The sequence below is a fragment of the Lepisma saccharinum genome, chromosome 16, assembly GCF_977018435.1.
Source record: "Lepisma saccharinum chromosome 16, izLepSacc3.1, whole genome shotgun sequence".
NCBI lineage: Eukaryota > Metazoa > Arthropoda > Insecta > Zygentoma > Lepismatidae > Lepisma > Lepisma saccharinum.
In genome coordinates this window covers 63784939-63812666 of record NC_139244.1, presented here as the reverse complement: position 1 = coordinate 63812666, position 27728 = coordinate 63784939, and the positions used below count along the sequence as shown (strand labels likewise).

Below are 27728 nucleotides of genomic sequence, written 5' to 3'. Positions count from 1 at the left end.
TCTTTTTAAAACCCTTCTCTTTTTAATCAAATGCTTCTCTTCGATGATATGAGTTGACAAACCTGTTCTTGGGTTTAGATTTATAATGTCCAAATCGTGTTCGTGCCATCTTATTGCCATTTTCCTTGCTGTTTGTCCCACATAATCTTTTGAACATGAACAACTTATATTATATATTCCTGTGGTTTCCACATCTGGTAGACAGTTTCTCATTTTGAATTCATTAAATGTACATTCCAAACTTCTTGGTGATTTAAAAACAATTTTGAAATTAAAACTTCTAAAAATTTTTGCAATTTTATGTGAGAATCCCTTGTGGAATAAAATTGCAAAAATTTTTAGAAGTTTTAATTTCAAAATTGTTTTTAAATCACCAAGAAGTTTGGAATGTACATTTAATGAATTCAAAATGAGAAACTGTCTACCAGATGTGGAAACCACAGGAATATATATAATATAAGTTGTTCATGTTCAAAAGATTATGTGGGACAAACAGCAAGGAAAATGGCAATAAGATGGCACGAACACGATTTGGACATTATAAATCTAAACCCAAGAACAGGTTTGTCAAGTCATATCATCGAAGAGAAGCATTTGATTAAAAAGAGAAGGGTTTTAAAAAGATTAACGGGAAACACAGAGTTGAATGTCTGGGAAGCTTCGTTCATTGCAGAAGAACACTGGAATAAATTAAATAATGAAAATGGTAACATAGATCTAGTATGGAGTTTTCTTTTTCACAAATGGAGTAAGCCACCATCTTTAAAATTTAATGTAACAGAAAACATCAAGAGACTTTGTGAAAACAATGATGAATTTGAATTGCCTGATGATATTTTGGATTCATAATTTAAATAAAAATAAAACAGACTGTTTTTTTCACAGTTAAGTTGCTATATTACAACAATGTAACATTGACAACATCCATTATATAACAGATTCTTTTTGTTTAAAAATTACTAACCATTGTTATAACTGTATCTTTAGTCAAAATGAAAATAAATGTCTGATGAAAGGAGCGTGTGTTCTCCTGAAACGTCACAAAGAAAAACTGTTTTCTTATGCTTGTAATAACCGTAAACTACAGGAAAATAATATAAAATATTACCTAACATTCTTTTAACAAGACTAACCCCATATGCTAATGAAATTATAGGTGATTATCAATGTGGATTTAAATGTAACAGATCAACTACACATCAAATTTTTCACATCAGACAGACACTTGAAAAAAGTGGGAATATAATCAAAATGTCCATCAGCTATTCGTTGATTTCAAAAAAGCATATGATTCAGTCAAAAGAGATAAATTATATAATATATTAGTAGAGTTTGGAATACCTAAGAAGCTTGTTAGTATGATAAAAGTATGCACCAGTGAAACAGAAAGTAAAATTCGTGTGGGTATTAATGTGTGTGACAAATTTATAATTCATGATGGGTTAAAACAAGGAGATGCATTATCTCCCTTGCGCTTTAATTTTGCCTTAAAATATGCTGTTAGGAAGGTAAAAGAAACTAACAAAGGACTATAATTAAATGGATGACTCAGTTGTTAGCATATGCAGATGATATAGACTTATTAGGGGATGATATAAATACAATTAAGAATAATGCTAAAAAAATTTCAAAACTGCTAAAGAGATAGATTTGGAAGTTAACAAGGAGAAAACTAAATATATGCTTACAGGCCGAAACCAAGTGTTAGGTAATAATCAAAATCTAATTATTGATAACAACACGTTTGAACCAGTTTCCAAATTCAAATACTTAGGAGTAATATTAACAAATGAAAATTATATTAAAGAGGAAATAAAAAGTAGGCTTAATTCAGGAAATGCATGTTACTTCTCTCTTCATAAACTTTTGTCTTCTCGTTTAATATCTAAGAAACTAAAAGTTAAAATATACAAAACAGTAATTTTGCCTGTAGTATTATATGGGTGTGAAACTTGGTCCCTTACATTGTAAGAAGAACATAAATTGAGAGAATTTGAAAATAAGATCCTTAGGAAAATATTTGGACCTAAAAGGGATGAGGAGACAGGTGGGTGGAGAAGGTTACATAATTCAGAACTACATAATTTGTATTCATGTCCAGATATTATTAGAATAATTAAATCAAGAAAACTTAGGTGGGCAGGCCATGTGGCACGAATGGGAGAGGAAAGAAGAGTTTACAGGATTCTTGTTGGGAAACCTGATGGTAAGAGACCTGTAGGAAGGCCAAGACGAAGATGGAGGGATAACGTTGAGATGGACCTAAAGGAAATCGGTATGGATGGAAAAGAGTATATAGATCTTGCTCAGGACAGAGACAGATGGAAGGCCTGTGTTGCTGCAGCCATGAACCTTCAGGTTTAAGAAGACTAGAGAGTTAGTTAGTTAGTTATGGAAGAATTTTCACTAAGATGTAAAACTCACTGAAATTACTTGATTGCTGAAGTTAATAAGGTGTTAAATGAACTGCTTAGGATCTTCAAGGATGATTTGAATTTTCATGAGATCAGTACAATATTGGTTATTGGTATATGCAAATTTTAAATCAATGCTTTATTGGTATCAGAAGAAGTGTTATCCCTAACATAGATACAGCATGTGCTTGTAAATTTGTAACAAGCTACTAATTTTAAAATGTAGGGGGGGGGGGTTCAAATGGTAATGAGTGATACTTAATTTGAAACAATGGGCATGTAAGGGGTGACCTTCTGATAAGGTACCCAAAAGTCAACATCACAAAGTTTTGCAGAGGAATATCCTTCCAGTAATGCAACAGAAATGGCACCACCCATGTTCTCCCACTACAACAATGCTCCACCTCATTGGGCAGCCATTCTTCAGGAGATTATCTGCAACAACCTTCTGAATGCTCCCGACTACAATCATCTAGTTCCCCAGCGATTTTTGGCTTTTCCCAACTTCACTCAGCAGTCATACATTTTCAAGTTGTGTGGCACGTGCATCATCAATTTTCCAGTCATCTCAACAGACCCCCAGAGAAGAATTTGCAGCAGGTATGGTGCAAATGTCAAAATGTGGCTGTTTATGAGGAACGAAAAAAAGAAAGGCAGAGAAGGTGAATACCAGGGAACAGATTTATATGTAAACACATATTTATATACGATGCTGAAATCTGTTACTTTTTGTATTATCTTTACGCATCATGACATGTAGACTTGAAAAATTCAGTTTTTATTTTCCATATTTGTACATATATTACATATTTTAGTTATTTTTACATATTTTTTTCCATTCTTAACATATACTCCATATTCGCGCAATAACTACATGTCCCCGTGGGACCGAAAGAGTTGGGTGGATTTTCAATTTTTTGTGAATATCTGACAAAGTCCAAAGCGACGTTAAACAAATGAAAGTTTACGACCTTTTTTATACCCTCAAATTGCGTTAATTACAAGTTTCTGTCATCCGAACAATAATATATTTTTTTTAATTTTACAACTCTTAACTGTTTGCTGTTGCTGTTGTAAACACACTTGAAATTCCTGTTAATTTACAATTGTTGTCAACAATATAGAATGCAGGCTCAAAAATCAGCTCCTAGTTGTTACAAATGTTATTTTGGCAATGTTGAGAGAGAGTCCCAAGTCGAGCAGCCCATTTCTAATCCCACCCTCGCTACTATAGTTGCACGCCTGACAGCATAGCCAGAAGCAACAAATTTTTTGGCACACCTACGGGATTCACTTCTTGTTTCTCACAACAATAGTTACAATGCTGAGACTGTATTTTATGTAGCTCGTATAGTGTCTTATATTATTAAAAATGTAACTTTTTTACAATTTTAAGTCCATATTTATTTAACTCCATATTTTGGTGAAAATAACTAAATATGTATAAATATTAGTGAAAGTTAATAACTAGAGAATAGGCATTACTCATGAACAAATTTGTCAATTTATTGCACAAGGTCATAAGTTACTAGAGATACTACACTGATTCAACGATGAATCACTCATGGAAACACTCTCACTGAATGTTAAAAAATTAGCCCAATGACAAGCCATGTTATGTGGAATAAGAAAAATAGTTATTCACTGATACTGCACCAGTGCCAAGTTACAACAAGTTGCACCTTGGATTGGTTTTGTTACAGAACTTCATAGAAGCACTTCCAATCTTTGAATGGAAGTAGTACAATTTATGATTTCAGTGTTTCTGAGAACTTAAAATTCAATTACCAAAATTTTACCAACTTCTTCCATTATACGGCTCAATCCACATAAACAAAAGAAAGGCATTTTTCATTAATTCACTAAATACAGGCATTAGTGACTCACCATCACATCTTGATAATTAATTCCATATTCCTGAGGATTCATTTTCATACGAACAAAGAGGTACGTGTAGCTGAGCCACTCAACAGCCTCCTCCAAGTTAGATATTGTACCTAGTGCAATCTGGAAAAAAGAAAATACAAAGGCACTTGTTTTGTGTGTGTATATATAGCAACAATTTTTTTTAGAATTTATGTATGGTAGAACTCTTCTATAAAATAGATGCATAGCTCATAATTAGAGACCGGGTGTTAGGCACTAAAATATTCAAAACAGGTAGGCAAAAAGGCACAAAAAATCTAGAAAACACTAGCTACTAGGGTACTCAGGGTGGCTACAAACAAGCAGAAATGAAATTCCCTGACTTTTCCAGGTTTTCCAGGACAAAATTTACATTTTTCCCCCACAATTACAAACTAAACTAAATCGATGTTTATGAAAATGGAAATAATAAACTCATACAGATTCAGGTATGGATTTGTTAAGTACCAATATTATCTTCTATGAAATTGACTTAATTTCTCTATTCTCTATCATTTGAATTCAAACAGCAAAATAGTCAACTTCAAAAATTATTACAATTCACAAGCTAGGGAAGGATTACGGAATTTTGTCATACGCAGTAAGTTTAAAATAAAATACTTCATTATTTTTAAAGTTACGACTAAATGAGAGTGAAGACTGAATAATTAAGAAATACAATTTGTAATTTATCAGTCTCCTTATACATTATCGGTATCATATGTTGATATTTCCACTGAGGTTTGGAACCCTCTGCTTGCAAGAACCATGAGTGCACTCATTTTTCGATGCATGAAGCTACTTCTCTCTTCTCTGTAAAGCAAACAACTTAACTCTTGCATATAAGTGAAACAATTGAATTGTACAAAAGAAAGTGTCATATTTCTTTACATTATCAATGGGATTTCTGCTTCAGTAAAGTATATCCAAGTGAAGTACTGCGAAACTGACAACATGCAGTTATACCATTATTGCTGGCGAAAAGGGTATGTAGGTATTAGAAATTTAACACAAGCAATTTAGAGAATTGCATTGTATAGGTACCCAATTTAAATAACCAAACATTAAAACAGGAACACTCTGTTAATAACAGCTTCTGAAAATTCACATATGAGGGGCGACTTGAAAAAAGCTCCAATGGTGCCTGTACGTAGCACTAGTGGCCGGAGAGCAACACACACATGCGGGCAGGAAGAAGTGGCATGTACCTGTAATCTGGTTCAGTCGCAATGCAGTCGTTTTAGGACAGTTATAGGTTAAAGATTGCAGCTCTCATACAGTCTCCCACCAACTGCGATGTAACTTACGTTTAGTAATCAGATTTTTGCACGCTCAGAATTTGGCACAGAGCCACCAGCAATTGTGTGAGGTGTGCAGACCGGACGTCATGAGTATGGTGCAGACAATTCACGAAGGCCAATCGAATCTGCACAACCCCATACAGCTGAATACACACGAGCCCTTTGCATCACTTCAGGTGAGAGATCTTGGACCACTCCCTATACAGCCCTGTCCTTGCAAGTACCGACTTTCATCTCTTTGTTCAACTGAAGAGGTTTCTGGCAGGACAAGGATTTGACAGCTACACTGCGGTAGAGATAGTTCCAGTCTTTGCTGTCAGACACATATGCCATGGGCATACAAAATTTAGTGCCATGCTACGACAAATGCCAGAACAATGGTGGTGATTATGCCGAAAATTAGGTTAGGACTCACTGTTACTAATGCAATGAATTACTACTGATATTCTTGTTTTATTTATGCCTAATCGGTAGGGACCTTGATTATTTGTTATTTTTTATTTTTTATATTTTACTATTCGGTGTTATTTTTCCCAAAATTCACATTTTCATTTTAGCGCATTTTCCGACAAATACCTGAAATTAAACGTACCTTCATGGTGTTTTTAAACTACTGTTTCAAATTGTAAGTCACATGGTCGACGCCTCTTCGTGAGTGTTTGAAATCTTGGAAGTTATTTCGGAAAGTTATTTTCCATACCCCCTTTTTAATTTTAAGGTAAGGGTCTTAGATAATGGAATTTTCACCACATATACTGAAGGCTGCATAATGACCCTAAGTAGCGAAACACCCAAAAATTTTAAATCAATCAATCTAATGTGACAGATACCGATATATTATGGCACCCAAAATTGGCATTTTCTTTTTTTGACTTGTTAGTGTTCAGTTTCCCAAAATTCACGTTTATGTTTTAGAACATTTTCCTGCCAAATATACCAAAACTTAATACTTTTATTGTGCTTTAAACTATTATTTTAAATTGTAGGTCACATGGTCTACGTATTTTTGTGACAGTTTGGTATGTTGGAACAGATTTTTGAGGAAGTAAACGTAAAAGTAAAGTGCTCCCCTGTGCTTATGACCAAGCCATGAAGGCATATAGGGGGTGTGGAGTTAGGGCCTCACACTTTCTTGAACACAGCCAAAGGTGGGGGTGATGTGATCAGCACCACGCTCCTGGCTACTTATACCTCCCAAAGTTTACTCCAGGTACCTGCTTGATATGACGCTGGGTGGGCACCGGAGCATTTTGAAGAGGTGAAAAAAATCCCGGATCTCCCCCGCAGGGTCTCTTGCATGGTAGTCAGACGCTCTAACGATTGAGCTCCATTATTTCTCGATCGACAAATGTTAATTTAAAACACTTCTCGCGTGACAAATACTGAAGATGCGGCTCCTGTGTGACGGTAGATATGCACTCGACCTCCTGTTAGAACCCTGCCCATTTGCTCTGTGATGCAAATTGTTTTGAAAGAAATTGAAAAAATCGTGGGAAATACAATATTTAATGTGGCTGTCGGAATTATTCCATGTATAACAAGAATTATAGTTTACTCTTGAATAAAATGTTGAAAAACTTGCACATTCTATGTACACAAAACTGGCACATTTTGTTTCTTTAAGCCTAGAAAAGACAAGAATGTTGGATTTCACGGAATTCTTTGTTGTTTTAGGACATTTTTTTAAAAAAAAAAATCACTAAATACGCCAACAATTCCCATTTTATGTCAATTAGCATTGTTTTGATATTTCAAACGGGCGAAAAATGTGTCCAGACATCACTGCACATTAATAAATACAACTTCGCAGCAATTAACATTTTTCACGGTTTTCGCGTTTTCGAAAAATCAAGGTCCCTACTCGAAAAATCAAGGTCCCTACTATTTAGCAATTTTTGTCGCATGTTGTAGCGAGATACTTTGTGTGATATTATACAAAAATCGTATGTATCAATGGAGCCTATTTGTTTCCATGTGCCTTCAGTTTGTCCAACAAAATGCCTTACTACGACGTCCGACAAATATCGGACGGCGCCACCCACTCCTATCCCCTCCATCTGTTGACAGTTCTGTTCCCTTACTAATCCATACAGACAAGAAAAAATGATAATTCAATGCATTTTTCATAATTCAATGCAATTTCCATGTAATATTTAGAGGCTTAACACATTTTTCTGCCCCTCCGGAAATTCCTCCCCCCCCCACCCTTTACCATCACTGGTTTCTGGTACCATGGTTGTGTTGTGCATAAAAGGGGCCTAAACGTTCAGGCCGAAACTTAGCAACAAGATTTCCTGTTCCCGTGTAGAGTTCCATAATGATATCTTAAAAAAAATGCAATCAAGACAAAATTCCCTGACATTTCCCTGAATTTTTTTGACACCTTAAATTCCCTGACTTTTCCCAGTTTTCCAAGTTTTCCAGGTCTGTCGCCACCCTGGGTACCTAATTGGACCACTTTCACTTGCTCAAACTCGATCGAATCTCCCACGCTCGAGCTTAATTTGCTTGAATATATAGAATATGAAATATCATTTCAATGCGACAATAATCGTACAAATATATGTGTAAAATTCGTGTTGGTAGTTTCAGCCCTTAATCATCTATTCATTTTCATATATTGCTATGCATTGGTAACATACAGTAAAGTACATTTTAACATGGAGATGATGATTATGTTCACTTTAGTTTCAATTTCACTGCATCTTTCACTTCACGACGCATATTTGAAGGCCCACCACCACAGACAAATTATGATTGTACGTGAACTACTGGGGTTCGAGCGTAAACTGATAGTTTGCCTGTTCGAGCATTATTCGCTCGAGCGAAGAAACAGTAGTTTCCGTAAGCCATCCGTGCAAACTATTAGATGATCGAGCAAAAAATACTTCATGCAGCACTCTACTTGCTACGAAATGAAATACATCTTTCAATCATGCTCTAAGAGGAGATTTATGTTTTGCAGCAGTTTGTACATGCTGCAAAACATGATACTTTATTCTGCAGTTCACTGACTTTTCACACATTTTGCAAAACATGATCAATGCATCATTTGAAAATTCATCACGGAATTCAAGCTTGGACGGAACATCGTTGAAGATGACACAGAGCAATCCTCAAGAGCTCAAGAGTTTCTGTGGCATCACGTCACTATGGACGAAACTTGGGTTCATCACTACACGCCTGAGACAAAAGAGCAGTCCAAGTAGTGGAAGCATATAGATTCCCCGCCACCAAAGAAGGCAAAGGCAGTTGTGACAGGCTATTTTGCAGACCTGGACGAATCCACATATTCTGCTGGTGTCAAGGCATTGGAAGGCTGTTGGCAGAAGCGCATTAACCTTCGAGGAGATTAAGTTGAAAATTATAACCTCAATAACTCTGATATTGTTTTTATTTCTATCAAATTCTTAGAACTTTCTGAACAGCCCTCGTATAGGAATTATATAACACCATTAAGCCTTGTTTCCATTATTATGAAAAAATATAAATATGCTGACCAAGGCAGTAATTTATTTTATTAAAAACATAAACTAAACGTAACGTTTCAACCTTCTAGCAAGGTCTTCATCAGACTCTGTATCAAGATCAAAAGTAACAAGATACCAAAAACGGGGCATTATATATACACAAAACATTACTCCTTCCAGACTATTAGAAAGTTGTTTTGGAAGTTTCTAGCAGGTGGCTTTCACTATTGAACTGTACTTTCACCTAAAAGGCGAAAAATATATACTTTCACCTAAAAGGCGAAAAATATATACTTTCACATAGAATGTGGATTGGGCTTTATATCTCACGCTCTTTTTCCTTCATTTTCTTCCTTCTCCTCTCCTCTTTCTCTCTTATCCTTTCCACTCTTTCTAACACTTTCTTCCATTCTTTGTTTAACTTCAGTCCCCCATTCCAGTTTATTCTGTCTTCTTCACCTTTCTTCTCTATTTCCTTGGCTTATATATGGAATTATACATGAAAATAGGCAAAATAAACTTTCATGTAGGAAACCCTAATACCCTGGCATGAACTTATATTAAGTCATTTTTATGATATCTGTAACAGTAAAGTATAGGCACTTTGACTAACATTCTGGTCATAACTCATAACTAATGGCAACATAATTACATGCTACAAAAAATATCTATATCAAAATATTATACAATACAATAAAGTGTTGCATAAAGCAAGTTTCACGCTTAATTTGGTCCTCAATGGACAAAGATTATTCTCAGAAGTAGTGTATTTTATGTGTATTATGTGTATTGTATGTGAAGTTATATTCATTTTTACCAATAATTGAAAGTTAATGAGTTTGTTTGAGTTGGTGTTTTAAGTCCACTTTATGCACAGTAAATCTAATTGGGACTGGACCTACGGTTTCAAGTGGGATCCGAACCACTGTGCCATGTGCCTCCACTAGGTATCGAACCCGGGGCCCCTTGATTACAAGGCAACGACGCTACCACTACACCATCGGGTAGGCCCTTGAAAGTTAATGAAATTATGGACACAATTATTTTTAAAATTCTAACCAAGTAATAATTACACATACCTCAGCATTGAGATTATCTGCTAAGCAAGCAATGAAGTTGCTTTCAATAGGATACTGATTAGTCAAAACAGACAAATAGTGGCTTAGTTTGTCATGTGAAGTAATGATGATGCCATGTCCTGACTTATCAAACTGGGGTCGTCCAGCTCTGCCAAAAATCTGAAGAACATCTAGAATTCCAAGATTAATGTAGGAGCCATGCTTGGCATCGTAAATTTCAGTCCCCTGTAAAGGAAAAATAATAATAATAATAATAATAATAATAATAATTAGGAAATTTTGCCAAAACCAATAAAGTATCACAAGAAAATTTAATGATATCAATAACCAAAATTCTACCCATCCGATACAAAATTCCAAATGGTCCTTGAAGAACCTGAAACGTTAATTGATCTCCTTACTAAATGTATGTCACAAGATAACAACAATGTGAAAGAAGATGCAGCTTTAGACATTTAGTTTTTACACGAAAGTAAAAAAGGAGGAAAAGGAAGTCATACCTTTATATTCATAAAAATTATAACAAAAATACAGAATAGTGCACTAAATTATAAGCTATTTATAGATATATCATATCGGTAAAATTATCAGTAATTTTACCAATAGACTGACACACTGATATACCTACATTGGCCGATACCGATACAGTATAGATTAAACTGTACCATCAATAAAATAAACAAATGTACAATTATATAGAAGTGCCTACCACACTGGGGACTAATCGATACAAAAATCCAAAAATCCCATTTTATTTTTTTCTGCTTAATATGTTCAGCCATCCAAGTGCTGGCAAAAGACCATGTTAAATAATAAGGATGTTTACTTCTTTCTTATGTTTGCCATAATTCCAATTTCCCCCATTCGATATTGTATCCTTAGCTGTGTCAACATCATAAAACTTGCCACAAGGTTGTTGTTCTGTCAGCCATATAACGTCTCTCTCCATTTTTCTCTTCTTTCTTTTTGATGCAATTACATTCAAAAGATCTTCAACTTCCTGAGGGTAGGCCTACATTTTCAAAGTAGCTTGTATAAAGCAAGTTACTGAAGTTGTAATTATTATTATCAACAGAGAGAAGCATTTCTGGTCCTTGAGATGTACTTCATTAGGACTCGTTGATCAATTAGGTTATTATCTCTGGGATTTCCATGAGATTTTTATCATCAGATTCCCTGAGATTTTCAAATTCTCCAGGTTTTCCAAGTGTGGGAAATCTGTATGATGAAACAAAGTTGTACTTATTTTGAAATTAGAGACCCTTGTATTGACACTCGAACTCGGAGGAAGAAAAAGAGTAAATAGATCTGAATAGTTTGCATCACTGCACTGCTTACCATACAGGAATACAATGCTTCTGAAGTCAGTAATATCAATGTCAAACACAATGAATTTTACTCCATTAATTCTTAGTTAAAAACTACAAGCACATATAAATATATCTCACCCTGATTATAACTGCATGTGCAGGCAAATTCACACCCCACGCAAGAGTTGAAGTACACACAAGAACTTTGATTAAGCCATCACCAAAGTACTTTTCAACCATGTTCCTGAAATATAAATAAATGTGTCAATTACAAACAAGTTTCTTACACTCAAACACACACTTAGATGACTATCATACAGATAACATATAATCTGCTCGCTTAACATAAAATCTCAGAAGCAGGATTGTTGCATTTCTATTTGAAAATACAGCGGAACCCCAATTTTGCATTCCCAGGTTTTACACCAGGTGGTTATAATTAAAGTGACGGTGTTCAGAGTGGTACAGCACGGGCTGTAATGAGAGTAGCAGTCTGAAACTTCGTAGATATGCTAATGAAGCAATGGGCTCGCAAATTATGAAAAAAAAAAAAAAGTTCCAATTCTCGCCACCAGGGTAAAAAATGGCACTGTAAGCAGTCAAAAAGTGGTATAGTTACAGGAAAAAGGCAGGAAAGATCAAACACATGAGAACAATGGTTCTGGCATGTTTATTAGGAACTATGGTTACAAGAACTGTTCAATATGGCCTCCCAATTCAGCAACATGCTGCATTCGTAACACGGCATGATCGACGGTTGCTCGCAGCATGTCTGGTGAAATCTGAGCAACATGTCGTTGTATGCTAGCCTTCAGATCAGGCAGAGACCGGACATGTCCCTGATAGACACAATCTTTTAAATATCCCCACAGCCAGAAGTCACATGGATTAAGGTTGGGTGATCTGGAAGGCCATGCATGTATCTGGAAACTGCCTAGAGATGATGCGGACATTAGTGAAGGTTTCTCGCAGTAAATCTTTCAGTGGTGAGCGACATGTGGTGTTGCCCCATCTTGCATGAAAATGGTGGTGTGTTCACAGTTCCGTTCTTGCAAAGCTGGAATCACGTGTTGCACAAGAAGGTCCCTATAACGTGCAGATGTCACTGTACACCTAACAGGCCCTTGAGGTGTCATCTCCTCAAAGAAAAACGGACCAAGAACATTTCCACAGTGCAGCGTTGCTATTGCTCCCATTCTGGTAAAACAACTTCACTAGCAGTGCACGGTCTTTCTTCGCAATAGCCATTGCTTTCTACACGGAAAAATTCAAACTCTTTAATGTTTGGCAAACATTCACATCACTAAAGGAAAAAAAGCAACAAGCGTCACCAACAACAACCAGGAAGCTCACACAATGGTTAGGCAATGTCACCGACTTTGACGTCAGTTACGGAACATTCCACGTTTTGATTGCTTACAGCACCATTTTTTACAGTTGTGGCGAGAATTGGAACATTTTTTTTTCTCCATAATTCGCGAGCGCATTACTTCATTAGCATATCTATGAAGTTTCAGACTGCTACTCTCATTACAGCCCGTGCTGTACCACTCTGAACACCGTCACTTTAATTATAACCACCTGGTATTTTCCCTGTACATTCAATGGTCCCAACATAGCAAAATGTTATAAAATGTTCTTCGATTTTACATTTTCCTCCATTTTAAGTTTATCCAGCTTGGTCCCCTGAAAAACATAAAATCGAAGTTCCACTGTATAATGTAACCACCAAAATTACAATGTTTGAAAGAAGCATTAATAATTTGATAAAATTTAGTCATCTGATTATCCTATCGTTTATCTCTACAATCATGTAATATCATTATGGACATAAAGGAAAGGTTCAAGCACAAGATAATTCAAGTACATTTCTAAATCAAGACAAGACATAATATTTAAATATAATTCCAGGCTCTTTATGTTTTTCAGGGAACCAAGCTAAAAACACTTAAAATGCCGAAAAAAGTAAAATAAAGGACCATAAAGTTGCTGACCAAGGCAGTTTATTGAGATTTAAAAACACTTTACATGTAACGATTCTACCCTCTATCAGGATCTTCCTCAGACGAAGAACTAAACTAAAAATTATTTTTTTTTTTTTACATTTTCTTTTTACTTTAGTTCTTTGTGTGAGGAAGATCCTGATAGAGGGTAGAAACGTTACATGTAAAGTGTTTTTAAATCTTAATAAACTGCCTTGGTCAGCAACTTTATGGTTTTTAATATGGAAACAAGGCTTAATTATAGTAAAATAAAGGAAAATTTTATAGCATTTTGCTATGTTGGGATCTTCTAGATTGAATGTATAATGCATGAAAATTTAAAATCCAGGAACTTAAAATGAATGTTCACTGTAGTTCTTCTTTGTACATCTTACAAACAAATAAGACACAAAGGAATGTCACAGGAAACTTAAGAAATCATCCATTTCTTTATTTCAACTGATGAAGTACATTTCTACATTGTATTTACAGTACGAAGTTATAAAAAATTAAACTTGTGCCATTCCTTGTTCTGTCTACTAGATTTTTAAAGACAGTGTTAAACATTAGGATTCTTTTGCATTGTTTTGTTTTCCTATTAGAAAAAAAACTAATGGATCTGTGTAGTAATATCCTATCATTTCTAGGCTACATTTTATAGTATTTAGTTTACCAGCTGTAGCCATTTCTCAACTTTATGAAGATGCAGATGCACAATTATGTTTACTTCCTGGTGACAGTAGTTCATGAATAATTCCTGGAATTTAAAGAATTTGTGGTATGCAAACATCCTGTATATATTGGGGAACCTCAATTTTATGTTTCTGAAGGGACAAAAAAAATGAAGGAAAATTTTACATTTTATTTTATTGGGGCCATGAAGATTGATTGCATAAAGCAGGAAAATGTCAAATCAATGTTCTTCCAGGCAAAACTTATCAAACTTATCTGTATGCACACAGGGTGAAAATTTGAACTCTTAAAACTAAATATCTGACAGTTTATATCTAACTGATGCACTATAGGTTATCAGTTAAATGTTATGTCAGGGCCTCTCCGATGGCGTAGTGGTAGCGTCATCGCCTTGTAATCAAGGGGTCCCGGGTTCAATACCCAGTAGAGGCACAAGTGGTTCGGATCCCACTTTAAACTGTAAGTCCAGTCCCGATTAGCCTTACTGTGCATAAAGTGGTCTTAAAACAACAAATCAAATCAAATGTTATGTCAGCATTACTATATTTTTCATGTCAGTTATCACTACACTTCTATCAAAGTTAAACATAGAAAGCCTACAGAGAAACCCCAATTTTGTGTTCCTGGATACAGTATTATGCCTCCCTGATGGCACATTGGTAGCATCGTTGCCTTGTAATCAAGGGGCCAGAATTAATCATGTATTTGCATGCATGACTCACACTCCAGAAAGTGTTGCGCTGGTAAATAAACTCTAAATTCTGTGCTTTAGAGATTATTTCTCATTTTGAAGTTCATTTTGCATCATTTTGTGACAAAACATGGTACAAAATCATAAACTCAATGTGCTGACCAAGGCAGAATTTATTTTATTTTAAAACATAAACTAAACGTTATGTTTCAACCTTCAAGCAAGGTCTTCTTCAGACTCTGTACCAGAGTCTGTGTATACCTAGTCTGGCCATAAATACTGTTACACACTATTTTGTTAATACATTATACATATGGTTTCAGATTTTTAATTGTTATTTTAGTATGTTACACTCATACAGTGTGTCCACGCTAGAGGGATCGAGAAATAAATGCTCGCCATTTAAAACCAGATAAGGATATTGCTGCATTTTTCATATGACAGGAAAGGGAAACTCTCCGAGATTGTGCAACACTGTTTTCAGACAGCTACACGGTCGCGCATGCGCGTCAATAGCTTTTGTCTCGAAAAAAAGCCAGGCGCCATTCAGTAGTCGATCGCGCAGTGGAAAACATGTGGACACCGCAACAGAAAGTTCAGTGTGTGTTATGGCTAGCAGAAGAGAAATCTGTTACTCGGGTTCAACGCCATGTTCGTCGTACGTGGAATGTGGATCCACCTGGTCATAAAGCGATTCTCCAATGGGACAGAACATTCCGAGAAACAGGTTCTTTACTATCGCAAACCGGCAAACATGCGAAAGTGTCTGTGAATGAGGCAACAACCGAACGTGTGAGAACGGCATTTGCAAGGAGTCCAAGGAAGTCTATCCGAAGAGCTAGTTCCGAACTTCAAATTCCTAGATCGACTATTCACAAGGTCTTACACAAGCGACTCCATTTGACTGCTTACAAGATCGAGCTTCATCACCACATAAAGCCAAATGATCGTCCGCTTAGGGCACATTTTGCAGCTGAAATGCTTCTGCGAATTGAAAATGACAACTCGTATCTGGACAAGATTGTTTTCTTGGATGAAGCAACCTTTCATTTAGGCGGCAAAATCAATAGGCACAACTGCCGGATATGGGGTACACAGATTCCCCATGTTATTCATGAACATGAGAGAGACACGCCTAAAGTGAATGTCTGGTGTGGATTGACGAGGAACTCTGTCATTGGACCATTCTTCTTCTTAGAGGCTACAGTCACTGGACATGTGTATCTGGCCATGTTGCAGAACTTCGCCATAGACCAATTTCCCCCAGGATCGATTTTCCAGCAAGATGGAGCACCGGCCCATTATCATTGACAGGTGCGTGACTTCTTGGATGAACGTTTCCCCGATATGTGGATCGGAAGAGAAGGACCCCTTGCCTGGCCACCCAAGTCACCCGATTTGACCCCTTTGGATATTTTTTTCTGGGGATATGTTAAGGACGTTGTTTATCAAGGAGACAGACCAAGAAATTTGCAGGAACTGAGGGGCCACTTCACAAATGCAGTAGCGCTTGTGACTCCCCAAATGCTAGAGAACACTTGGCGGGAAGTTGAATACCGTTTAGATGTGTGCAGAGCCACCAAAGGTGCACATATCGAGTTGCATTGAACATCATCTGAAACTCTGTGAGTTTTGTATCAAGTAAAAGTAAAAGTTCATGTTACCAATACATTCTGTTCACTAGAAATTATCACTTATTTCTCGATCCCTCTAGCGTGGACAAATAGCACCAATCAGTTCTCAAAATGTACACTTTTTGCACTCACACAGGTGCGAAGTCTCCCTGGCCAGGCATCTATTCAAGCCCGGATGGTCTTGATGGGGAAGTCCGCCCCTGCTGCTATCAAGGAGCACTTTTAACTTTCAATTATAGGGTTCCTCTTCTTGCAGACAGTCCCCTCTAGCTCTGGGCACAGTTTGTAGTCCAAGGTACTGAGATCATGGCTATCAGATGGCTAATCAAAAGTGGAAATGAAATCAAGTACACTGGTCTCCAGTCCTTGCCTTATGAGCTGGGGCAGAATAATTTAGGATTCATTGTGAAACATTTTTTGGTTCAGCAGTGTCACGAAAGGGTCCAGGACACTTTCCACATACACTTTCGCATGGCTTTTAAGCCCTTTTCTTAAAAATGAGGCCTGGTGGAACTCTCATAGCTCACCCCCTACCAACCCATGAATGAGGAGGGCTGGTGGCATCTCTGATTTTTGGGAACTCTCTCACAAACGTCTCTAGAGTTTGAAGCATACACCCTTTCATTTTGGCGGTTAAAACTTTATTCAGTGGTGAACAATTTCTTATCAGTGAAGATAATCCTGCAATGCCCATTGGCAACGTACCGCTGCAGGAGTCGTCTCGATTTCAATTCCCTCTGCTTCTTCACTTGATTTGTCAGGAAATTTCCAGTACTCGACTTGTAAGCTCCAATTCCAAGGTCTTCGTTAAGTACCCTGAACATTGATTGTTGCAAAATGTTAAGCTCCTGTGCGATTATCACTTGCTTCCGGATGGGATTTCGGCGGATGCATGCCATCATTGCTTTAACATCCACAGCTCTTCATACGGTGTGAAGTCGACCAACTCTTGGGCGATCTTTCATGCTACTAGTATCAGTGACATCTCTGAATTGTCTGATACACAAACCTTTTGTTAATCTTCGGGATTTTTAGGGGCTGCAAAATCTCAGTGAGTGACTTCCCAACCATATGCAGAGCAATTACGGTTACTCTGTTTTCATATTCGCCCCACTCCATACTAAGCACAAGAAGATACACGCTTGCTCTTTCACAGTTGAACACAGAATGGTCAGGAGTGAACTTCAGCACAAGCATGGTTCACGAGCCTGACTACCGGATGTGTAGTCCAAACCAAAAGTTTGTAACAGTATTTATGGCCAGACTAGGTATTTATCTTCCTGTTTTGTACTTTATTTCATTTGTATTTGGTACAGAGTCTGAAGAAGACCTTGCTAGAAGGTTGAAATGTAACGTATACTTTATGTTTTGAAAATAAAATAAATTCTGCCTTGGTCAGCATATTGAGTTTTTGGTTATCATGGAACAAGGCTTAATGGTGTTATCCAAAATCACACCTCACACCTTTCAAGAACATGAAAAATGAACATTATAGCCAGTAATTTTGCATTTCATGTTTTTGTCAAAAACAAAATATGCTTGTTACTAAGATTCCCAGATTTTACACTTCTCTGCATTTTCACTTTTTCATCTTCATCTTGTAAAAATGTAAAATTGAAGTTCCACTGTACATTATTTATGGAGAAATTACATTGCATAACTTGAATGCTACAGGGTGGGCACTCTAGGACCACGATAAAATTCAAGTATAATTCCCGGACTTCAAGGCAAACTTTCCAAAATTCATGGGTACAAGCAGATGTTTACCCTGTTTCAACCTTAGGTATTTCCGTTTCTCACCACCCACACACAAATATATTAACAACGTAAAGAGTCTGTGTGATTCCAATGTATCCAAAAATCTAATTCAATTCAATTATATATATATTTAAAATATTTAAGGTGAGGAGTTTACATTTGCCATTTCACATACTCAAGACTCGAAATATTTCTACAAACACAAGTCACAAATGTTGTGGACATACTAATCTACAAAAAATTGTTAATTGTATCTTGTATCTGCAATAATCTTCTGCCTATTAGATAGATTATTCTGTTAAAGACATTAACAAAGTAAACGGATTGAGAGAATTATGTTTTATTTTCCAAGCAGCTTCCTTTTCCTTTCTCAACAAAAATAAAAGCAAAACTGTGAAAAATTTGCCTCAGGGCATTTATAAATATATATAAATTCCATTAACCAAAGTTGCAATTTTTCATGTCTACGGAGAAAAATTCACGCAGAATTCACAGAGCCAATAATTCATGCAGAATTCCAGGAATTCTCGGCAAGTAGCCACCCTGATTCAGCTAAGGAATCTAAGTCCAACATAAAAATAAGTTCCAAATTTTACCTATCACTACGGAGCATTCCAGCATGGTGCACAGCAAACCCACAGGAGAACAGTTCCACTAGCTGCTTATTGTGAGACCGGCTCACTGCTCTGTATGCTTGTCCATAGTGAGAGTGGCTCTGTGTATCGAATATCTTCAGCTGGCCTTGTTGTGATGCCATCTCCTTCAAAACCATTGCTGTTCTCACAGTCGCATTTCGAGCATGCACAAATACCATCACCTAAATGGAAGAGATATGCATAAAATCTGACCATATTTCTTCAAATACATTATATATATTTATTTTTTTAATTTAGCTGCATCTTGGATGAGAGTGTAAATGTATAAATATAACACAATATTAGTGAACTATTATTATTCAAATGGTAAATGTAAATGCTAATGGCAATGGCAGTATTGTGAACTGTAAATGTAACAATAATTTAAGAAGGCTAGAGAGTTTAAATGTAACAATAATATAAACTACGGTAATAAAGAATCAGTATTTTCTACATCTGTGTGTGCTAAACTGGAAGTACAGAATATTCCGTTCAAATCTCCCTTATTTCAATTAATTACTGTCAACGAAGTACAATGAATTGTGAAATAACTGTTAACACAAATGAAAGGCCAGATCTTCAAGTTTTGTTATAATATTGTTCTGTTATAATTTGTGTGTAAAGCAAGTTCAATATGTAATAGTTAGGGCTAGGAAGTTGATGAAAAATCATATTTTTTTGTGGGTTTTTTCACTTCACTTAGAATCAGAAAACACTGTTTTATTTTGCATTATTTATCATTTTCTGGCCTTTGTCGGCTTTTAGGTCATTTTTCAGTATTTCTTTCAGTTTCTGTTGAATTTTTTTATTGCTTTGAAGTTTGTTCTTGCTCCTTTCCTGTTGCTTCGTTAATTTTAAATGCATTCCAGCAAACTTGAAAAGCATTGGGTGAAGCTTGCTTTGAAGTTCCCTTGTTGGCCACTATTACAATTTTAATCTGTGGTTTTAAAGTAAAATAAATCAAAATAACTTTAAAAACATATATAATCTGATGCTTGATTGATTGACTGATTTGCATTATTTTACTTCGCTTTTTGTGTCACTTTTGGCTAATTTGCGAAAAAGGGGATGAGAGATGATATGATGAAATTGATGAATGGACAATCAAAAACATCCATGCCCATACAAGGATTCAAACCAGGGACTCATGGCACCGTAGTGCAATGTGCTAACCACTCCGCCACGGAGTCCGGGATATAATCTGATGCATGCGAAACAAAACTGTATTATCAAATACTGCCCACTTATTGTATTGTGAAAGTTCACTCGGAAAGGAGGTGTGTTTTACTTTCCGACGATGCTTCAATAGTTAAAACTGGCGAACAACAGGTTTTATCAAATTATTCAACAACTCTGTTGTAATTTATGAAAAATCAAGCTTTCATTTTACAAGCAAAAATTATTTTTAGGATTTTTTTTAATTATGGCCATTTTTTAATATTTTTAGGTTATTTTTAATAATTTTAAGGTTATTTTATGGGTCATTTTTTTAGATTTTTTAGGTCATCAACTTCCGAGCCCTAGTAATAATTTTAATAGGATTTATGGGTTATTTATCCTGTAGTTTACAATTCTTGCAAGCACATAAACACAATTTTCAATGTTCATGAAAGAATTATAAATGTAAATGTCTGATGAAGAGAGCATGTGTTCTCCTGAAACATTACATTGAAAACTGTGTCTATGCACCAGCAGGAACCGTAAACTACAAGAGAAATAATTCTACAAAGCAAGCAATACGTACATATATGAAAGGATTTATGAGTTTTTGTCCAAGTAATGTAAGCATGGTACAAAACAGAAATTAATTAACAGGAACATATACTTGGAATATCTATGCATTTTGCTAGTCAGCTGGTAACATTAACAAGCATGAGTGTTCCTTTTGTGTATGTCCCTTCACTAATTTCATTTTATCATCTACATTCATAGCGATCATTGCAATTAGCCTACAGAAGTGACACAAAATAAAAAAAATGAATTACATCTCCCAAGTAACTAGCCCTGTCATTTGCTGACTGTAAAATAAAAGATAAAACCTCACTGTGAAGTGTAAAAAATATATCATTGCTTTGGTTATACAGTGTGTTTAAAAAAGAATGACCCAAATATTAAAACTTTATATCTGTTCAATCATGCACCGCCAATGAATGAAACTTGTACTATTTGAACCGCAGTGACCTAGAGTTTAAATGACTGCCGCTAGATATCACTAGTAGTGCCCAAATAGACACTAACCTTAGTTGTTCACAAGATGGCATCTATGCAACACAAGGCATTTCATATTCTCCAATTTAGCAAGACTGAATCCGTCAAGACTGATCCATCACCACTGGCAAAGAAGATTTTTGTTGTTGGTGTCGACAATTTGAAGAAACACAATGTTTATGTAAGGGAAGAGTCCAGGGTGACCACGCACTTCAAAGGAACATGTGCAACGAATTGAAGAGGCTTTTCAGCAAAGCCTGCACACACAAGTCCACTCATTATGCTAAGACAACGTAGCACCGCCATGTTTGCAGAACCTAGTTTGTCGGTTTCTACATGAAACATAGTCTCACAAAGCTACAGGACGAATGGAAAAGAAAATTCAACAGCAATATACCAGAACTTAGTGGAAAGCCTGCCTCAAAAAGTAAATGCTGCAATAATAGTGAAGGGAGGTCCGACATTTTATTAGGTACCTAGCTGGTGTCTTGGGAATGGACAGCACTAGGTGTTCGGAGACTTTTGGCTACATAGTGGACCTGTGTCGTCCCCTTGCTCAGTAGCCCACTAATATATAACATCTGAATCAACTGTGTGTTCTGCCTATCTCACTTTGACATTTATCCTGTTATGTATTTAATCCCCTAAGCATGCAACTGACGCTAACTTTATAATATTATGTGGGTTAGAAGTACAACAGAACAACACAGATGAGGTTAGCACAAAGATAAAGAAAGAACATTCAGTGACACAAAAGCACTCATGTGTAGTGTAGTTCACAGTGGTTCAATCCCTGGGGAAACTGGTACTCCACGCTTCTAATAAAGGGTTAATAAATATGGTATTGTATCACGCCGAAGTCGTGACTTGAACCCGGGACCCCCCCGCATCGTAACTCGATAGACTAATCTCTTCGCCAAGGTGTTGTGCTAGAAGTAGCTTCGTAAAAGCATATTACACCAGCGACCTTCAGTGGATCTGTGAACTCCGCTGACACAAGAATCAACTGGAAATCATACAAAAATAAGTAAACTGAGCTTATTGCAAAAAGCATGGTTAACAACAGGACAGAACTCGCCCAACAGCTTTAACGATCGGAAATGTGAATCTCCCTTTAATAGTTGGAGAACATTTCTCAGCCCCAGTTGAAAGGAACAGCAAATTGTGCGAATGATAAGTGGTTTATTGAAACTTTCATTTGTGGCTTGAACCTAAAACAGCACAATTTGTTCAACACCAGAAAGGACAGCAACCTGGAATATGTTCTGTCCACCCTGAACAAAATTAGTATCATGCCACACAAGAACCTCCTGAGCTCCGACCACGACAGTCTGGACGTGTCTATTTCCAATCCCCCCTCTAGAAGAGGACATCGACCCCAGATCCAAAAGAAGTGCTACCTGTGGAACCGAGCGCCATGGGAGGAGATAAGACTTTCCCTAGACTCCTTTTCCTGGGGCTTTTTGGAAAATAGAATCGTCGATGACGTAGCTGACGTATTTGCAGCTGTCATTGAAGCATCGGTGACGGACCTCGTGCCTACAGGGAAAATAGCTTCTCGTAGATTTCCGTGCTGGTTCGACTTCGAGGTGCAGGATGTACTGGCCAACAAGACACGAGCATGGTAACTTTGGAAGGACTTCCCGAGTGAACACACGCACAACACCTTTGCTGCTCACTACGGCACTCAAAGTATCTTCTTCAGAAAAAAACAAGGAACATATAGACAAGATCACTGTAACAATCCCGGAAAACCCAAAAAGCTTTTTTAATCTAATAAACTCAAGAAAAAATAATAGGAGGATTCCAGCTGAAGTTACATATGATAGTGAAAGTGCGATTGGCGATTGAAGGGCAGAACTCTTCAACGCTTATTTTCACGGTAACTTCCGCCCACCGTCCTCCTTTGCAGCATTGCTAAACGTAAGGCCTGTCTGTTCCTCCTCCCTAACGATGCTTGCCACTACACCCGACGAGGTGAAAAATCTATTGTCGTCTCTTTCAGCTCACCGTGCCCTAGGTCTGGACAATATCAACAGCATGTTCCTCAGGAAAACAGTGCAATCCTTGTGTTATCCCCTCTCCATTCTCTTGAACAGATGTTTCTCGGAAGGCATCTTTCCTCAAGCTTGGAAACAAGCAAACATCACACCGATTCACAAAAGTGGCAACAAAAATACTGTTTCTTCGTACCGACCAATCTCCTTACTCTCTCCTCTGTCCATCATCTGTGAAAAAATAATCAAAGACAGACTGTATAAATTTGTTTCTCCTTACTTAAGCTCAAACCAACATGGTTTTCTTCCTGGTAGCTCCTGTCTTACAAACCTGTCGGTTTTTCTCTCACATGCTATGAAATGTATTTCAAATAATTCACAACTAGATGTAATATACTTTGATCTGGCCAAAGCCTTTGATACTGTTAAAGTGTAAATCACGCACCCTGAGACCTTCTGTAAACAAACCGTCTCACCGATTCAATGTATCACTGAACACTTCCCGCATGCATAGAACTCGCCATGTTGAAAGTGGCACTACTTCCTTGCTGTTCACACGATTATTTTGAGAAAATAACCATTGTTATAAAATATCATTATGTACACAAATCTCTAAGCTCATTGAAAGTTACAATGCATATTCCTACAAAATGTTTACACTTATCTTGCCTTGCCATGTCACTAAGTTATATTACGAAGTGCACTATATTTGGCGAAACAAAAATCGTTATTAGGATGCTTGTCAAAGTTTCCAACTGCAATAAATTTACGAACTTTCTTTGTCTTGTTTTGATCATCATCATCAATATATTTATTGGACTTACAGCATTGCATATGGCTGTTTATGCCCATTATATATTTTATTTACATAAGATACAATTTACATAAAATCTACAAACAAATTTCAAATACACTCCTATCTATATCATCCTTAGAAATATACATTACCTTGTTATATCATTTTGTCTAAAAAAATGCAAGTAAAATATATTCAATTCGCATGCAAGAAGCCAAATTTATGGGAAATGATTACTGGTGCAAAGAGTTAACCATAAAGATGAAGCAATAAGTACAAAAAGAAAGAGCATTGGTTTTAAAGTCAGACGACATTTGCGGCAGCGTATCCCATACTACAAATTATTGTTGTTTTACCTTACGTAATGAATCCTGTAACAACACTGGATTTTCTATGAGTTTGCAATGTTTTCTGCATGCACGTGGTTTTGTTTACAGAAGGTCTCAGGGTTGGTGATTTGAACTTTATTCACAGTTTTCTGATTCACAAATTATGCAATAGATTCAACATTCATGGCAAATTTCTAACCCTTCTCACAGATTATCTTCAACGATCGACAACAACGTGTCGTTCTTTCAGGAACCGAATGTAACTTTCTTCCTGTCCTCTCTGGAGTTCCACAGGGTAGTGTTCTAGGACCTCTCTTATTCATATTATTTGTTGACGACCTTGCCGAACATCTCACAGCTCCCTCTAGTAATTACCTTCTTTTCGCAAATGATTGTAAAATTTTCAGAGAAATCTCCACTTCCGACGATAGTAATCATCTTCAGAATGACATAACAACATTTACTTCCTGGTGTCTAACATGGGACCTTACATTACATCCTGACAAGTGTACTACTCTCACTATCTCTCTCAAGAAGAACCTGTTAAAGTCGTCTTATTCCGTATCTGGCAATAACATCCAAGCAGTATCCTCTCACAAAGACCTAGGCATTGTTTTCGACCAAAAACTCACATTTGAAGAACATATTACAGGCACATCAAAAAAGGCCATGCGTCTCTTAAGTTTACTGTATCGTTTCACTGAAATTACTGACATCTCAGCCCTTGTCTTATACTTCAAATCATTCATTTCCCCAATAATAGAATACTGCTCTCCTGTCTGGTCCAGGGCCTCCCCCATGGCGCAGTGGTAGCGTCATTGCCTTGTAATCAAGGGGTCCCGGGTTCGATACCTGGTGGAGGCACAAGTGGTTCGGATCCCACTTTAAACTGTAGGTCCAGTCCCGATTAGCCTTACTGTGCATAAAGTGGACTTAAAACACCAACTCAACTCAACTCAACTCCTGTCTGGTCCATGGCGTGTTCCACTCAACTTTCTAGAATCGCTTCAATTTTTCACTTCCTAGTTAGTTCGATACAGGGTTCCCGCATTACGCAATTTCTCATCTCGGCATCTCTTGTCTTTTCTAAACCTACAAACTGCTTATCAGCAACGTTTGCATAATGATTTGTTATTTATACAAAATTGTGAATTGCAAAATCCGCTGCAACACACTCCTTGAGGAATTCCACTTTCGAGTATCTATGCGCACAACTCGCAACACAAGATTATTTTATACAAAGAAACCTAGACTACAAATTCAAGAAAGATCCCTCTTTTACAGACTTGCCACACAATACAATGACCTCCCAACAAGAATCGGCATATTTTCCTCCGAGTTTGCCTTTCGGTCTTCTATTAGAAGAAATCTTTGTAAATAATATCAAATAGTGCCATCCTTTGCCTATTTTCTTGTCAATTTCCTATTCTCTTTGTGTTATTTTGTTACTTTTATTTATTATTTTTTAATATATTTTTGCTTCTTCTTCTTCTTCTTATTATTATTCCATTTTCATTGTTGACAATTTCAGTGTAAAATGGCCACCGTGCTAAATCTGAAATTTTCTCAATAAATAAATAATCAGAAAGTTATCAAGTGCACAGTTCTTGTCTCCAATTAATAGTCTGATTACACACTGTAACAAAAAAAAAAATTTTTGTTCCTGGGTAATAATTGTTATTTCCTAATTCCTTGTGTTCCAAAAGTATAGAAAATGGCTTTTTCTTTATGTAAACAAAGAACACAAATTCGTATATTTTCTCATTGAAAACAGGTAAAATTCAAAAATAACACTGTCCTGGTCACAAAACCAAAGTTTGAGGGGAATAATAGGCAATTTCTATGGTTTCCAGTCAGAAGCCTTTAGAAAATAAAACTTACGACACAGGAACAAAAATCGTGTTACAGGGTGTTATCAATCGATATGTAAGGAGTTACAGGGGGAGTTGCGCTCCCGAAAGTAGTTTCAATTCAGGGACTGTGCCTTATCATCCAAATCAGCGAAGACGATCTTCAGATCTAGTTCTACAGGTAAGCGGGCATCCTTTTCTATTAGCTCTTGACCCTGCCTTACCAGTCAATCGAAGCGTAAATATCTAAAGTTAAAGTGTTCTCCTTATTTCACAGGAGCGAACCCCCTTACTTGTATAAAAGTGCCTCTCGCATAAGGGAAACATAACAACTTTTCTCCCGAGATATTGGTCTGTGTATGGGACCGGTGGCCACCCACCATCATGAGGAAATTGGAGAGCTACGAAGAGTAGTGTAACCCAGTCATGAAAGCTTACAACCAACAACTGGGGGTTTGACGTGCTGATCATACATCACCCTGTAACCGGTTGGATGATCTCCCACCTCAGGTGAGTGAGTGAGTAGAATCAGGTGGAAGTGAGGCTGGCAGTCGGTAGTAGGCCCAGGCCCTAAATGAGCCGTTGTGACATGGGTTATTATAAAATATAGTATTTAGCACATTCATGAGGTTTAAAGGAAATGGTCTTAAGTACAGTATAATTAGGAATGCTTTACCTGGTGACCCTTCTGCACCATCTCAAAAGCCTTGTCGTAACAAACTTGATCCATGTCAGACATTTGTTGCAAGGACTTAGTGGCCTTAACTCCCACAAATGTCTGCTTCAGTGGAACTGGGCGGAAGCGAGAATCAAAGAAGAACAAGCCAATGTAAGGATTGACACGGAGAAACCTGGCTACATCCAAGTAGTTGGGAAGAGTAGCAGACAAGCCCACAATACGAATCATGTTTTGGGATGATTCCACCTAGAACAGAGGGAAACAATATAAAACTGGATAAACAGATCATTCAAATGATATCAATTGTGAATGCAAACATGCATTTCAACAATATTTGCATTAATTCTTTCATGAAGGCTACAGACTAAGATTGCTAAGATTCATTACACAAGTTAATAATTTTATTAACAGCTAATTATAACATTAGGATTCATGGATTCCAGTTAAAAAAAATATTATTAGTACACATGATTCATACAGGATGTCTGAAAAATATTATGCCTATTTCTTCTCTTTCGTTCTAAGTCACCAGTGTGCAGACACATGTAACAAGAACTGACTGCAACTAGACTGTAGAAGTTTCATTACTACCATGCACATGCAAACTGTTTGTGCAAAATGGTACTGACCAAACAAGAGAAAGGGTATACTGTTGTAGAATATATGAAAATGATATGTGTGGTCACAGTTGAATGCAGGTTTCTGTGTCAGTTTGAGTTTGATCCAGCTGATAAGAACTCCATTAAATGTTGTTATATGCAATTTCTGGAGAAAGTTGCCAGAGCAATGGCAAAAGCATTAGTTGCCCATGATGTTTGGTGGAGGCAGTGGATAGAGTTCAGCAAGCCTTCCAGCGTAGTTTTGAAACGTTAGCAGTGAATTGGAAATGTCCCACTCCACAGTATTGAAAAGTGCTTCATAAGCGTTTGCAACTCACAGCTTGATGTGAACATGCAGGAATAACCACACCACCACAGTGGCTGAAAGTAAACTTATA

At 36.8% G+C, this 27728-nt stretch overlaps 1 protein-coding gene across 1 annotated transcript in view; it reads right to left on the bottom strand.

The window, feature by feature from the left end:
* obe (activating signal cointegrator 1 complex subunit obelus) overlaps window positions 1–27728 on the bottom strand; it is a 128261-nt gene that overhangs the window by 84458 nt on the left and 16075 nt on the right. Inside the window, exons 6-10 of the mRNA XM_083138244.1 lie at window positions 26729–26977; window positions 18834–19054; window positions 11618–11723; window positions 10170–10394; window positions 4302–4421 (exon numbers count right to left, since the gene is read on the bottom strand). Coding sequence (XP_082994370.1) covers window positions 4302–4421; window positions 10170–10394; window positions 11618–11723; window positions 18834–19054; window positions 26729–26977 — 921 coding nt within the window. The remainder of the gene's footprint in view (window positions 1–4301; window positions 4422–10169; window positions 10395–11617; window positions 11724–18833; window positions 19055–26728; window positions 26978–27728) is intronic.